This window comes from Bubalus kerabau, chromosome 2, assembly GCF_029407905.1.
Source record: "Bubalus kerabau isolate K-KA32 ecotype Philippines breed swamp buffalo chromosome 2, PCC_UOA_SB_1v2, whole genome shotgun sequence".
In the NCBI taxonomy this organism is placed as follows: Eukaryota; Metazoa; Chordata; class Mammalia; order Artiodactyla; family Bovidae; genus Bubalus; species Bubalus kerabau.
In genome coordinates this window covers 20,030,084-20,045,827 of record NC_073625.1, presented here as the reverse complement: position 1 = coordinate 20,045,827, position 15,744 = coordinate 20,030,084, and the positions used below count along the sequence as shown (strand labels likewise).

General features: G+C 34.8%; 1 protein-coding gene across 4 annotated transcripts in view; it reads left to right on the top strand.

The window, feature by feature from the left end:
• Positions 1–15,744, top strand: part of TNKS (tankyrase) — a 161,379-nt gene that overhangs the window by 76,122 nt on the left and 69,513 nt on the right. For all 4 annotated transcript variants that reach the window (XR_008710073.1, XM_055567203.1, XM_055567202.1 and 1 more), the window contains exons 4-5: positions 5,717–5,753; positions 6,512–6,587. Coding sequence is in view for 3 of the 4 variants with exons in the window: in XM_055567203.1 (XP_055423178.1) it covers positions 5,717–5,753; positions 6,512–6,587 (113 nt within the window). In the remaining variant the exon portion in view is untranslated. The remainder of the gene's footprint in view (positions 1–5,716; positions 5,754–6,511; positions 6,588–15,744) is intronic.

Below are 15,744 nucleotides of genomic sequence, written 5' to 3'. Positions count from 1 at the left end.
CTGGGTCTCCTGCACTGCCGGCAGACTCTTTACTGTCTGAGCTACCAAGGAAGCAGATACAATTGACAGAATATCAGAAACGGGTATAAATTATTTGAAACCCTGCTTGTTGTTTATTGGCTAAGTCGTGCTCTACACTTTTGCGACCCCATAGACTGTAGCCCGCAAAGCTCCTCTGTCCATGGGATTCTCCAGTCAAAAATGCTGGAGTGGGTTGCCATTTCCTTCTTCATTGGAAAACCCTGCTAAATGTCCATAAATGGGATATGTATCTAAGATGTTGCTGGGGCTAAGTGAAGACATATTACTGCATACAAAGAAACTTGTTGTTAACAATCATCTATTGACTGCATTATTTTCTTTTTTTGTAGAACCTTTGTTACGGATGTAATATTGTGGTAATGTTTAAGGACTTTTTTTTTGTTAACATATGTAATTGTTGTCATAAATATTATGATATAAGATAGTATAGTTGTATTTGGGAGGGGGGGAGCTTTTATCTTTAAAAATTGATTTCAGCTGCCCTGCAGGGATTGGGACATCTCCATTTTCCTAAAAAACTGGAAAATTCTGTTCCAGCTGTACTGTTTGGACAGCACAGCTTCAAGTTTATGTTGCACAGGTTGAATGTTAGCTAATTAGAAAGATCAAAGTTGTAGAAGACAAAAGATAGAAAGGATCTCCACCAGGAAAATACTCTGTTGACACCTAAAATTTTAAAGCCCCCAATTTTCCCATGTTTAGCACAGATATGGAGTGTTTAATTTGATCACGATTTTAGACTTAACCAATTATGGACTTTGAAACCAGAATCAGAATGAGCAGGAAGATTGATAGGGTTCAGAAATAGGAAGTAGGCATTGAGAACTTTTAATACTTTGGTACTTTTTTCCCCAAAAAATTGTCCTGAAAATGTTCATGAAAGATTTCAGAGAGAGAAATAATAAATTCAATTAACAAGTAATTTAAATAAATAATTCAAAAAATAATTTGAGAGAGAGAAGTCAAGTCATTCCTAGGATCGTGTTTCTGTATGGTAGATATCAAAGATCTAGCTTAACACATTGAGATTAGATTATTTCCTGGTGCTTCAGTGAAATTCCTTCCACAGCTACATAACTGTTTTTAAATTTTCAAATCTATTAGGGAAAACACAATGGATTATGTCACCTAAAGTGATATTTTATTTCCCCATATTGGCTGTCAGTTTAGTTATAAGAATCAGTTCATCTCTTGTATTTGTCGGCACTTTAATGAGAAAATACCTATATGAGAATGATCAATTCATGGTTTTGGCACTCAGCAACCTGAGTCCCTAAACTTGTTAATTGAGATTCTTGATTGAAGTCTTTACATAGCTCTTCTCTTGAGAAACCTAAAGCATGAGAAATTAATGCATGCTATGGGAAATGCAAAATGCATTGATCATTTTAATAGACCTGGAATACATTTCCTCCATTCCTATTCCTTTGGTCCAAAATATTAAACAAGAATGTAAAATTTACATACCTATTTTTGGGTGGGGGGGGCCCATGTTTACAAGCTCATGTGAAAGTTCACTGCTTTAAAGTAGTTTTGATGGAAATATTTGGCTTATGTTATATAAATATGTTCGGCCTATTTAAAGCTAGCTGTTGTCATTGTTTTTAAAACTATTTTATGGCTATTACTGTTTTGTTACTCTTTTCTTTTGTTTCCGTCACTTCTTCCAAAACTCAGATTTGGTTAGTTTCTGCTCACGTGTTAGCATTTTTCAGGGCTTGACAGATAGTGAATAATACTCAGTAAAGCCTTAGACAGTTCATTTAATTGCCTTGGCATCAGTTTCATTAACTGTAAATGAATATGTTGATGATCACTTAGGACAGCAATTCTGAAATTGGGGATGAGGTGACAAGAGAAAGGTGACTTTCAAATTACATCCCCTCTCATTGCATATAACAAAAGATGTTACTGATAGGCATGTATTATGTGTGGTTTCAAAGTAAAGAAAAGAAAGGTTACAATTCTTTTTTAGTGCTTTATTGCTTCTAGAATTTATGATTCTGTGTTCATAATCTTTCCATATTGTTACACCTCAACAAAAGCAAATGACTCATTTTTAGAAAACTTGGTCTGCTTTGAATCCTGTCAGTTGCTGAAGAAAGGGACAAAAACACTTTAAGATGTTGAAATTAAGATAAGTCATTAATTATGACTTCTGTTTATTGATTCAGTTTTTCTTCATTTTTATTCACAAAGTAATTTTGCCTTCACAGTAAGTGAAAGAGAAGTTGTTTCTAACTACCTCAGAGAAATACAAAGGGGGGTTTTACTTTTATCCTTTATTTTTTAACTTTCATTTTTAACCTTTCTGACAGCACACTCTTTTTAACACAGTCACTCACATCCCTGCCCCCCACTGTGTATGTCTGTGTCTGTGCATGTGTATTTATCTTTCTATGCATCCTGTCAATACTTATACTAATAAGCCATTTTTACTAATAAAAACAGTTTAGACTTTGGAAAGTAAACTTTGTGGCTTGCTTTTTTTTTATCCCACTTATTTTATTCTAATAAAAAAAAAATTTTTTTTTAAGCCATCTATTTTATCCTTTCCTGAATGCTATTATCTTGACTATAATTGCCTGGTTTCCTTTCCGGCTGATCTATTGCTAGCCTTTATCTGGATGTGATTAAAGAATATAAATGCTCCATAAAGCACCAGAATCTCAGCCAGAATATTTTCAGATTTGCAGCTAAAATGAAATAGAACAAGGGGTTTAGCTGTTAAGGAGCTCAGATTTGTTGTCAGAGTGTGTGAGGGACTCTAAATTCATTATGCTAGTTGTTCTGCAGTGTAGCATTTGAAAAATAGCTTCCACTGTTTATGGATTGTGGTCCTCGGGCACCAGATAGTGGATGTTGGAATGTACTGCAGAAAAGCTGATTAAAGTGCTAGGATCTCTTAACTGTGAGTAGAAAGTCATTTGTAATAACTGAGTCTGACACCTTTGGGTGTACTTATATGTTTCCTTTTGAAAGTTTTGGTTTATTATCAGTTTAACCATGAGGGAATAACTCCCCCCCTACCCCAAGAAAAGTGCCTTTTGGAGAAAACATCAATAAGCTATACTAGATGAGAAGTTTATGTAAGAGGATTGATTTGAACTTTGAAGATCCCAAATTCTATGTGATTTTATTTCTTAGGTTATTGGAGTCATGCTTCACTGTGACTTTAATTTTAATAGTAGCTGCTTTCAGTTCTCAATTTCAGATTACTGTATCTCAGGAAATGTATAACTTACTCCAAAATACAAACTATGCCAGAATTTATTGTTTTCACCTCCCATTACCCCCACTTTGGGCCACTTTCCTCTCCAACAAAAAGTTCACTGGAGTGGAATATGGAAAGACTTGACTTTTACAAATCTTTAAATATACTTTGCATTCTCCTTGTTGAACTATTTCAGTATTTTCTCATTGTTTTCAAAATAAAGTTCAAACTTCTTTGAGTGCCATTCTTGTGATCTTTGTGTTTCTTCTCTGCCTAGTTTTTACTCAGTCCCCTGTAAAATGTCCTTTTTTTGAGGTTTAAAGTGGCCATTTCCTCTCTTGTTTCTTTTCCTTTGGTTGCTTCCTTCTTCCTCACCCTTCATCGGAGTATCACCTGTTCTTACTTTAAAAACCCTGCACAAGTTTTCCCTCTTCCAGGAAACATTCCTTGGACTACAATTAGCCTGCTTCTTATTTATCCCATTAGACTAGCCTTTAACCTCTTTATAGCACTCTGTAACACTCATTTCCTGCTCTCATCATTGGTTTACTTGTTTGTCTTGTTTAATAGACTCTTATTTCTTGAGTTCAGAAATGATAATGTCTTTTTCAGTTTTGAATCTGGCCTATAGGCCTTTCAAATAAATGTTTTTTGACTAAATGAGGGACTTTTATAGATAATTCCATAATTTCACTTACTTTGCTCTTGATTCTTAAGGCATTTTGAGGGTATGGGTCGAACCATTTTCTCAAAAGGATCTTAAATTGACTCACTCACTTCCATACTGCCACCTAAAATATTTAATAAGGGTAGAATTTTGTCTTTGGAAAGATTAGAGCCTTATTTGCTAGGGGATTATAATATAGATTTCAAACTGTCGATCAGTTGAAGAATCTGGGATGTAATATATGGAAATTGGAAAGGCAAACTCTTATCGTGAAGCAAGCATTCTAGCTTATTCACATATATTGTTGAACCCATGACTTCATTGGTATATAAAATTCCCTTAGGAGAGAATAGACATTTAACAACTTTTTCCTGGTTTGAAAATTACTGCTTACAGTTCCTAGATTTTAATAAAATCTTAACCCAAGAATCAAGAGAAATGTTTAAACTAAAAAAATACTTGCTAATGAAGGGTTATAGAATTTAAACATGTGCTTAATGGTCCTGAGATGGCCTTAAAATATTTGTATCAGTATTCCACATTCTGTAGCAGAGCAAACAAAATGCAAAAAAATTCATGTTTATAAGTGATAAGATTTTTAAAAGTAATTTAAGCTTATTTTTTAATAGAATTATAACATCTTAATCTAAAATTTTATTTCTTATACATATATATATGTATACACACTTAACATTTGCCTTCATATCACTATTTGCTTAGACATTTTATATAATTATTTCTTTAATGATATAGCAAACTGAGTCAGCATATTATAGCTGAATCATGGTCCTAGCTGTTCTTTTTATTCATTCAATGAGCAAACTCTATATTACTAAAATTCCTTGTCCTTCAATTGTGCTGGCAAAGACTTGCTTTTTAGTTCTTGAATGCCCTAAGAAATATGTGTTGAAAATTCTAAAGTATATACCTATTTTCAGTCTTTGGTATGTTAAGCAATAGAATGGAAAAATATTATCCACATCTTAATAGATGAATGTCTGCTCATTCTCAGAGACCCTAGTCTCCTTTTAAAAAAATATTTTTAAGATTTATTGTTTTTAAAATTTGGTATTGAATTTGCATAAAGTGTAGATTGCAGCATGCTAGAATATTATTGTCATTTAAGAACATATTCATGGGTGTTTAGAGCACTGCCTCCAAGGGGTTCATAGCATTTGGTACATAGTTCACGTATTTCTAGTCTACAGACTTACCCTATTGAGGCAAAGGCTTCATGATCCTGATTTTTTTTTTTTCTACTGCTATAAAGCTCAGCAGTGGTAATTAATGGTTGTGTGGGGTTTGTTTTTCTGTTTTTTTTTTTTGGAAAAAAACTTTGCGTGTCATTAAAATAAAATTGAGGATTTTTGAAGACTAGTAATTTGTACCTTTAAACAGCCACATTATTTTGCTTTTGTCTCAGAATGTATTATGCTTCACAAGTATACTGTGACAGTCTGAATAGAAAAGGGGGGAGGGGACATTGTCTTCAACTGGCATGCTGTTATCAGAGGGAATGTGTTTCTGGACATGAGATTTAGCATTCATTGGTCGTCTGAAGAAAGCTATTTCATCTGAGGATTGGACAAGAAGCTGCGTCAATTTGCTGCCCGTCTCCAAGGCACTGGTGATGCTGCCTTCACAAGCTGGCTAACGTCACGGCTCCATCACCCAGCGGGGTGTGGGCTCTCTTTTTCTGTTCTTCTCTATTTAATTCTCTATTTGCTGCCTACTGCATTTCTTAATCTGTCTTCTGCCAAATGCTAACAGCATGATATTTTGCAATCATCTAGGTGAATACAAGAAAGACGAACTCCTAGAAGCTGCTAGGTAAGTGATTCCATTCATTTTAAGTGAGTATCAGGCATTTAAGAGAGAAAAGGGGGAGGGCAGGTAGAGGTCTATAAAATTAAAGCATGTTATTGTCTTGCTTGGATTTTATGCGATAATGTGGATAAGACCTTATACTAAATCTTTGTATACTTTATTTTGCATGGTTAGTGTATTAAATGAGACTGTCTTTCAATATGGTGATGATTGTAAGGTTAATTTTATTTGGAACATATCTTAAGGTACCTGCAAACCCGAGTTGCCCAGCTTTTCGGTTCATATTCTTGAAGTATTTAAATAACTATATCTGTATTTCTCTCTAGAAATTTTTCTAGCCAAGCTTGAATGAGGGGCATAAAGTAAATGTTAAAATTCTCATCCATTTTCTTTTGTTCTTGTTCATTTATAATTTAATTGATTAGCTTTTTACAACATTTTGTATGTTTAACTCCAGTGTTTTAGATCACTTATCAGACTAAAGTTTGTTTGTAATTAAGAACATGACTTTATGCAGATAAACAAAGCAAATAATAATGTAGAAAGCTCCCTTATCTAAGATATACCACTATATGATGATTAACAGGAATTAATTACAAGTATATTGATTGAATTGAATTAAGTGTAGCAAAAGACATTCATTCAGAACCATATAAAAGAAATCAAGTCATATGATTTTCCATTCTGTTGTGAAAAATATCCATAAATATTCATAAGAAGCACTATAATTTTATAGGAATTGACTTACTACCTTTTTGTAGGAGTGGTAATGAAGAAAAACTAATGGCTTTACTGACTCCTCTAAATGTGAATTGCCATGCAAGTGATGGGCGAAAGGTAAGTCATTTCAGATATAGTATTCCCCTTCAATGATTCTTTTTTGCTTTGCCGTTAAAATTTTTGAAGTTGGCATATATATGTGTGTGTGTATACTTGTATATACACATACATATATATATATGGCTGCATTTCACTGGCATCTTTTCACTGTAAATGAAATGCTGTCGTATCTGTTATTGGCAGTTGTGACATATTCATAGAGCTGGTGAAGCAAGGATTTTAAGCCCTTTCTCTTAAATGTCAGACACTGAAAGTTATTTGTTAAATGGAACTGCAGCTTTTTCAGTGATTACGATTAGAACAACATATATTATTTTCTGTGTGTGATTATGAAAATTAAAATTTTTTGTTTATGTCCTAATTACCCATCTTTGTTAGGATATATGTATTTTTTGTTTCTTTCTGGCAGAGGAAAATTTGTTTGCTAGATAACCAATACTTTTTCAAGCTGAGAAAATGCAAATGATTTTTCAGGTCTGTTGTAACAGCCCTGCTTTTTTTCCCCCCATTGGCTAAGTTTTCGTCATTATATATTGAAAGAAAGTAGATTAGAGCAGTGAAAAATATCTATATTAATACACACTTATCATAAGGTAATATATGAAATGTGCAGTTGGTATCTTCATTCTCTGCTTAGTATTCTTGCTGAATTTAGACTGAAAATGTAACCCTTTATGTCCTTTGGTATTTAACTGCAAAGTTTTGCAGTGGTTTACCTAAAAGTACTTTGTACTATAAAGTCTTTTTTAAAATGATGGTTAATTTTTTAATGTTAAACGATAGCTTTTATATTTTTAAAACCTAAAACAATTTTAAAGTAATCTGTAGACACTGAAGAAAATTATCTTGTACCTGATATTTAAATAATTAACTGCTTTGGAATTATTTATATCAAAAATATGCTATGGATGGTATCAGAAAGATGGTACCCCCTTAGAAATAATGAGCTGTTTTGCAGTTAAAAAAACCATTTTTCTCTGAGTGATAATTTTATAGATGAAAATTCTTCAGCTTTCCTTGACACCTCCACACTGTTATCCCTATTCTAATGAAATTCATATAATAGTGGCATTGAATTGAATCCTTCTGAATATATGTTGTTTTTGAAGATGGCTTGAATATTATTTCATGTGGCCTAACATTTATCCATCTAACGTGTCTCCATTTATCTCTGAATAAATAAAGAGAGACTTCTGCTTTCTTGGGAAGTTAACTATTTATAAATTAAGCTATAAATTAGCAAAGATTTATTCAGTACTATGAGTGACTTTGGGGAGATGTTTTCAAATGATAGCTGCTCATTTTCCCTTCAGTTTTGAAGTTGCTTTGGAAATTTTAACTTTATTGAGTTACTTTGAGTTCCAGCTTTTGTTTGTATCCTCCTAGTGGATAGGTGACTTTTATCACTACGCACAAAAAGGCCATCTTGTCTGTAAGTGCAGCTATATCTTTAGACAGAATTCTCTGAGAACCCAGTCTGCTTCAGTTTCTCACAGCCATTTTAATATTACAAAATTTATGTGAGATTACTGTAACAGGAGTTAGTTTCTATCCCAGCCTTATTTCTCCCTTCCTCACCCTTATACCTTGACAACCCCATTTCTGGCTCAGTAAATCATGATAATTAAGGAGCATGAACTCTGATAACTAACATTACCTCTTCTTTCTGCCTCGACCCTACACAAATAGGTAGAACTTCTTTATTTTTCCTTGTCCCCAAATGAGGATACCCTTTCCTTATTCCTGTAGCTGAAACTAATATAGTCCTCATTTAAACTCCTATGGTTCTTTTTCTGTATTACTCTGTGGCATTTACCACAGAGTTCTTGAATTGTAGTTATTCATTCATTTCTTTTTCTTCTACTCGTCTGTTAGCTCTCTTTTGTACCGGACCATGCCTGGCACTTTGCATGTAAGAAGCTTAGGCTATGAATATGTTCCCCGATGAACATAATTTTATCCTTCGAGTGAAAAAAAAAAACATCTGTACTCTTTGCCATGTAGGAATTTAACTCAGAAGTATATGAATGGGAAATTGTATATTTTCTGTTATTATATATTATTACTAGTATTATTTTATTAATTTATTTTTGAGTAATTGTAACACAGAGGAGAATTATATATCGTAATAGGTAGAACATTTTAAATGTCTCAGATATTATTATTATACTGAAGGTCTCGTAACATATAAATAATGCAATAATTTTCCAAAATGTGCTCCTATACTTTTTTAGATTATCAATTTTCTCAAATTAGCTAGAAAAAGAAAATTAGACTTAAACATTTATTGGGTTTTGGTGCTATGCATAAAACATAAAAAATCATCCAATATTGTTCATCGATATGCAAAATGCAAATAAAATTTCATGATTAAAATGGAATAATGTGCATATTTAGATATTACCCTTATTTATGGCACAGAGCAGTTCTTATTAGATGTACCACTTTCACTGAAGCCAGAGAATGGTAGATAATCTAGGTGCTGAGGGAGGCTGGGAAAATATCCTTTAGTTATGAAAATCTCTTTGTTTTTTTGCTGTTGATGTCAAGAGAATGTGTAAGCAAATCTAGCTGCTAAATTACAAGTCTACCTGATATATTCAGTATTTTTCCAGGCCATTTAATTCGTTTGTTTATCTAGAATTAAGGAAGTCAGATGGTATATTAACAAGAAGACACAGATGCTTTACATATATAGTAAGGTATATGAAGTTTCATTTCTTGACTTTGCATTTTAGAGCACAATGCAGAATCGAATTCATTTTTAACAGGTTTTTAAATGACTGTCTTAATGCTTACCTGAATCTTTGGTTGGTTCTGGTTTTACTATGATTCCTGGTTTGTAAATTTTAAAAGCCCATGGAAATGTCAATTTTGAAATGTTTTTAGAAAAGAAATGATCCTTATACACAACTAGTAGGTGGAGAAATTGCCAAGTTATATGTGGGGGTTTTAGACTTTAGTATTCCTTTTTCAAGTAGTATGTGGGCTTATACAATGACAGTGTAAATTTTAAAGTCTCCTAATTCTATACTGTGACTTGATGATTATCTAATTAGGTAATAATCTGAGTGGTTAAGATTTTTATTTCCGACAGACATTTGGTTTTCTAACCTGTAGAGTCTGAAAATAGTGAATAAGGTTTTAAGCAGTTTGTATTGTTATATTTTGTTTTATTTTACATGTGAATCAAAGCAGAGCTTGGCTCCTCTAAAAATTTCCAGTTGTTGTTGTTGTTTTCTCTAAAAAGCAAAGGCAAAAAAGTTTTTAGTAATGTTTTGTTTTAAAATGCTATTTTCATTTAATTATACGTGTATTCTAATGCTGACCATTTTAGAAACATAGGGCATTGATAGAGTTAAACATAGCATTCCAGTTTCCTATTTTGAATTGTAGTGACCAGGCCCTTAAAACAGATTGCTTCCCTTCTATAATTCTTGTATTTTTGAACTTATATTTCTTGTCCTTTAATCTCCCTTTACAGCATTTTCTGTCAAGATCAGATGTTTTATTAGCAGTTATCCAAATTACTAATTCTAGTCTTGTTTGATATGTAAATTTAAGATGGTGATCAACTCATTTTTCAATATTAATTTTTATAAGGATTTTACAATGCATGAAAAATATTTGAATACATCTCAAATTATTCCAACACTCAACCCTTTTCAGAATTCTTTTAGGTCTCTTTGTGTCCCTTTCCTGATTGCCTTTATCCCCTTCCAAAATAAATGTCCTAAATTTATCCCCTCCTTATAACAAGGAATAGGTTGGAGTTTGACATTACTGTATGTATTCCGAAATATGTATCTTTGCATGCATTTTCTATGCCTACCATTTCTGTAACTTTACATCACTAAATATTGAAAGTAAGTAAAGTTTGGTTGGAATTTTTATTTTCATTATTTTCAGTGTAATTTCTGGTGGTTCCTCTCTGCTCCTTTTGTTCATTCAGTCAACACTCAGTACATACCGTGTATAGGTCACTATGCTAATGTCATGGGAGCTAACTGTATATTTAATAGTATTGGTTCAGTCGGAGTTCAAAATTGATAGAATGATTAAGATACTATCCTGGACATTGAAGCCAAGGCCTAAAAATGTGATTCCTTTTGCTGTGATACCGTTATACAATGTAGATTTGAGGTGAGGTATTTTTTCCTAGCTCTTTTATTTTGAAGGCATTAGTATTTAGACATGTATGCTCTTCTGTAAGAAACCACAAATTTAGATGAAAGACAACTGGAGAAGCATGTTTTAAATTCAGAAAGATTACTGAAAGAGTTTCTTTAAATGTCAGATTTCTACTGTGTAAATGTTTGCTTTCATAAAATAGTTAATAATGAATAAGACTCTGGAAATGGAGAAAGTAAAGTGTTTAAAAACTATTTTTTAATGGAGATCAATCAGAAATAAAGTAGAGTTTAGTACCATCCCTCAAAAATACCATAAAAAACTGTGTGATAGAGTTGAAAGAGCAAATAGGCTTTGAGGCCAGACAGATGGATCCTGTTCTCTGCTTGTCTGCTCTCTAAGCGTGTGGCTGTGCACTGCAGCTTTCAGTGTATTCTTTACCAAATGGGGATAATGATTCCTGTTCCACAAGACATTTGAGAGGATTAAATGAAATTATGTGATTAATATAACCCACAATAGAACCTCAGTAAATTAGATCCCCACTCCTTTGATACATTGTTAAAGCTTTTGAAAATATTTATAATGGACATATACATAGTCTTGGGGCTTCCCAGGTGACACCATGGTAAAGAATCCACCTGCCATTGCAGGAGACGCAGGGGATGCAGGTTCGATCCCTGGGTTGAGAAGATTCCCTGGAGAAGGAAATGGCAACCCGCTCCAGTATTCTTGCCTGGGAAATCCCATGGACAGAGGAGCCTGGGGGACTATAGTCCATGAGGTCACAAAGAATCGGAGATGATTGAGTGACTGAGCATGCACATACATACTTCTGAGTACTTTAACAGTCCCTAGTTCTCCAGTACTCTTGCCTGGAAAACCCCATGGGCGGAGGAGCCTGGTGGGCTGCAGTCCATGGGGTCGCTAAGAGTCAGACACGACTGAGCGACTTCACTTTCACTTTTCACTTTCATGCATTGGAGAAGGAAATGGCAACCCACTCCAGTGTTCTTTCCTGGAGAATCCCAAGGACGGGGAAGCTTGGTGGGCTGCCGTCTATGGGGTCACACAGCATCAGACAGGACTGAAGTGACTTAGCAGTAGCAGTAGCAGTTCTCCACTTAAATTGTATATTATCCAAGCTCAGTCCTAGGTGGCGTTTGGATAAAATGTAAGTTACCAGGTAATCTGTAACACATTCAGTTGAATTAATTGTCTTGAAACTTGGTCTTTGTTCCCTGCCCACCCCATATTACATGTAATAAATAAATTTATTTTTGCAGATTATAAATTGAGAAATGTGTTCATAAGACACATATGCCCATTTTAAGAATATATTTATTAAAAATTAATATCTGGCTGAAAAATAATACCATGATGTTCATTTGAATTCCATTTTAAGCACATCCAGTGAGGTACAAAGGATAAATAGGATTAGTGCAATGTTTTTTGTATTCATACTTAAATTTTAGGATTATATCAATTTGTCATATTCTCATACAGTATTCTTGGTGAACAGCTTTCTCCTTCAGTGTAAGTCTTCTCTAAATATCATGTTGGAATGGATATTAACAATCCTCACATTGTTACTTTGAAGATCCCTCAGTGAACCAGGCCTCTCATTATTTATGATCTTGACTGGTCCTTTCCCACACAACCTGTGAACAACGACTGGGACGCTTTGAAGAATAAAGTTGAAGTGATGCTATGCCAGGTTTGGGACTAGCCCATGGAACTGGCCTGGTAGCTGCAGTTTCTTGCTCTTGGAATACTCTTTCTTGGAACCCAGATGCCACGCTGTGAGGAAGCACAAGCAGCTGTGTGGAGAAGTTCATGTGGAAAACAAAGAACTGAGGCCTCTAGCCAAAAACCCCCACCAAGCTTGGTTAACCATCTGAATGACTCCTTTTTTCTTTTTCTTTATGTTTCTTTCTTTTTTTTTTTTTAATTTATTTTAATTGGAGGCTAATTACTTTAGAGTATTGTGGTGGGTTTTGCCATACATTCACATGAATCAGCCATGGGTGTACATGTGTTCCCCATCCTGACCCCCCCCCCCCCCTCCCACCTCTCTCCCCATCCCATCCCTCAGGGTCATCCCAGTGCACCAGCCCTGAGCACCCTGTCTCATGCATCGAACCTAGACTGGAGATCTGTTGCACATATGATAATATACATGTTTCAATGCTATTCTCTCAAGTCATCCCACCCTCTGAATGACTTTTAACTCTCCACGTGTCCTAGACTTTTAGCTTCAGTTGAGTGTCCAGTCTAGCCTCCAGGTGACACTAACCATCCTAACACCTAGTTCATACCACACAGAGCAGAAGAACCACCCAAGTAACCTACCATTTTGGGGGTAGTGTGTTATGTACTAGTAGCTAACTGAAATACCCTATGCGAAAATACAGCTCAGTGCCTATTGTATAACTCAGTACATATTATCTATTGGGCAAGAAAGTTTGTGTCTTTTATCAGGTGGATTACTGAAAATGGTTCTTTCTTAGCTACTTGAAAGAACAAGTGAACATTTTTAAATAAATCACCAAACATTTATTTCTTTTGATATGCTCACTTATTTTATATCTTACAATTTAAGATACTTTCCCCTCAGAATGCAAAAAAAAAAAAAACAAAAAAAACACAAAATTTATGCACATCTTTTTGGTCATGACATTGCAGGAAAAAGCAGAACATTGAAGCTAAAAGACCAAGTTTTAAGTTAAAATTATTACTAACTGTGTGATCGTGGCAAGTTTTATTATATCTCTTGAGTTCTCAATCTTTTAGCTTAAGAAATGACGGGTTTGGGCCTCATGAACTCAGATTTACCTTTCAGCTCTAACATCTTAAGATTTTTATGTGTTTTGTTGTTTTTCATCAGGGTTAATAATACAGAATTGGATTGTATAAGAGTCAGTAAGAGTCAGTAGTGTTATATGAGACAAAACACACCTGATATCTAGAATAAAGTTTACATACAGCATTTTTCACCTTTAAGAAAGTCTTAGTGTTATCTGAGGACACATGTGTAGATCCCTGTGGCTTTTAGTGGCCTTTATCATCCTCCTCTGTTCTTGCCAAATCTTGGTTTAGAAAAGGTCAGAGCATTTTTTTAATTTCCAGCTTTTCTGGCTCATAGTTTAGATGTTGCTTGGGATTATAGGAAGGTCAAAGTGCAGTTAAGTCTGCATGAGGGAACTCTTCAAATACTTAAATTATATATCTAATCAAATCACTTCTTTAAAGTACATCTTACTGAGTAGTGCGTGTGATACTGTAAGGCAGAAATCACTGAGAGCAAGTGTTCTTGCCTGCTGATGTTGGGATATACTGTATAAAATCTTTATGCTTGTGTATATTCATTTTATAACAATAAAGGCTTGAAAATGCCTTCTTTATTTTTCATTAGGGAATCACTTTTACTAAAACAGTCTCTATTTTGTCTAGCATGACATCTCTACTGGTGAGGGTAATTAGTACCCATGCCAACCATGTTTTGTTTCTCTCTTTGAGAAAAAAATTTTTAGTAGAAAGGGGTATGTGTAAAAAAGCAGGTGGTAAAACTTAGGAGTTCAGTTTAGTTCAGCTTAGCCACCCTCTTCTGAACTTTGGTTTCTCCTATATGCTGACATTAAGTCACTAAGCTGTGTTTGACTCTGCAGCCCCGTGGACTGGAGCCCGCTAGGATCCTCTGTCCTTGGCATTTCCCAGGCAAGAATACCGGAGTGGATTGCCATTTCCTTCTGCAGAGGATCTCCAGGGATCAAACCCGCATCTCCTGCATTGGCAGGCAGGTTCTCTACCAGTTAGCTACCAGGGAAGCCCCTGGTTTCTCCTATACTCATATCCAAAAGACCCAAGTTGCCTGCAGTTTTCAGTATAGACAAGTTGAGGGATAAAAAAGGAGTGAGTATGAAATCATTTTGCTATGAGTATGATTCATTATTAAAATTCAATTTAGAAGCGAAATTACAAACGTGACACTTCAGTATAGCCTTGTAAGAATCTAAAGTGATTCCTCTGTCTTTCCAAATGAACCAAACTTGATAGGGTAGGTTAGAGTACAACTGCAGCAGCAGCTTGAGAACATCCATCTGGCAGAGTGTTAAGGGAATAGGAGATTAGGAAGAAACACAGAAGGTCACTCTAATGCTATTCCTAGTTCCTCAGTAGTGGAATTGTCAGTGGTGTTATTTACATATAATTATTTATCAATTATTACATGGTAAAGATATTTTAAAATAGTTCTCTGATGATTATGATTGGTTATGATCTCTTTGGCCTAAACTGTTTATTTAATATCACTTGAAGGAGAGTGTTCCCCCATCAGCTCTTAAATCCTTTTAAGTGAAGGGTGAACCTTAGTCTGTGAAAAGGCTTCCTTAGTTACAAAGAAAGTCTGGTTTCAGAAACTCTTCTGGCCTAATGAGAAGCAGCAAAAAGTGGAGAGTTCATTATGGATTGAAGAACCTTGATATTATCTGTAGCTTTGGATTGGTATTATGAGAAAGAGTTGTTTGGCCATCATGTAAGAACAATGTAAACCATTCATTGTGTACCACCATCTGGTGCCTGAGTTAGCTCGGGCTGCCATACCATAGACTGGGTGGTTTAAATAACAAAAGTTTATTTCTCCCAGTTCTGGAGGCTAGGAAATCCAAGATCAAAGTGCCAGCTTGGTCAGTTTCTGAGGAGGGGATCTCTTCCTGACTTCTGGAGGGCTGCCTTCTTGCCAAGAGAGAAAAAGAATTCTTGGCTGTCTCTTAATAAGGGCACCAAATCCCATCTGGGGGGCTTTTACCCTCATGACCTCATCTACCCTGATTACCTCCTGTAAGTCCTATCTCCTGTCTTCTGGAATATCCCGTCACAGTGAGGGCTGGGGCTTCAACATATAATCCGGAAGGGCGACCCAAACATTCACCAGGTTATTTTTGTATTCTGCCTTTTTTTTAAAGTATAATAATTGCTCATGAAATCTACACACACACACAAAAGCATATTCATCCATTCCCTC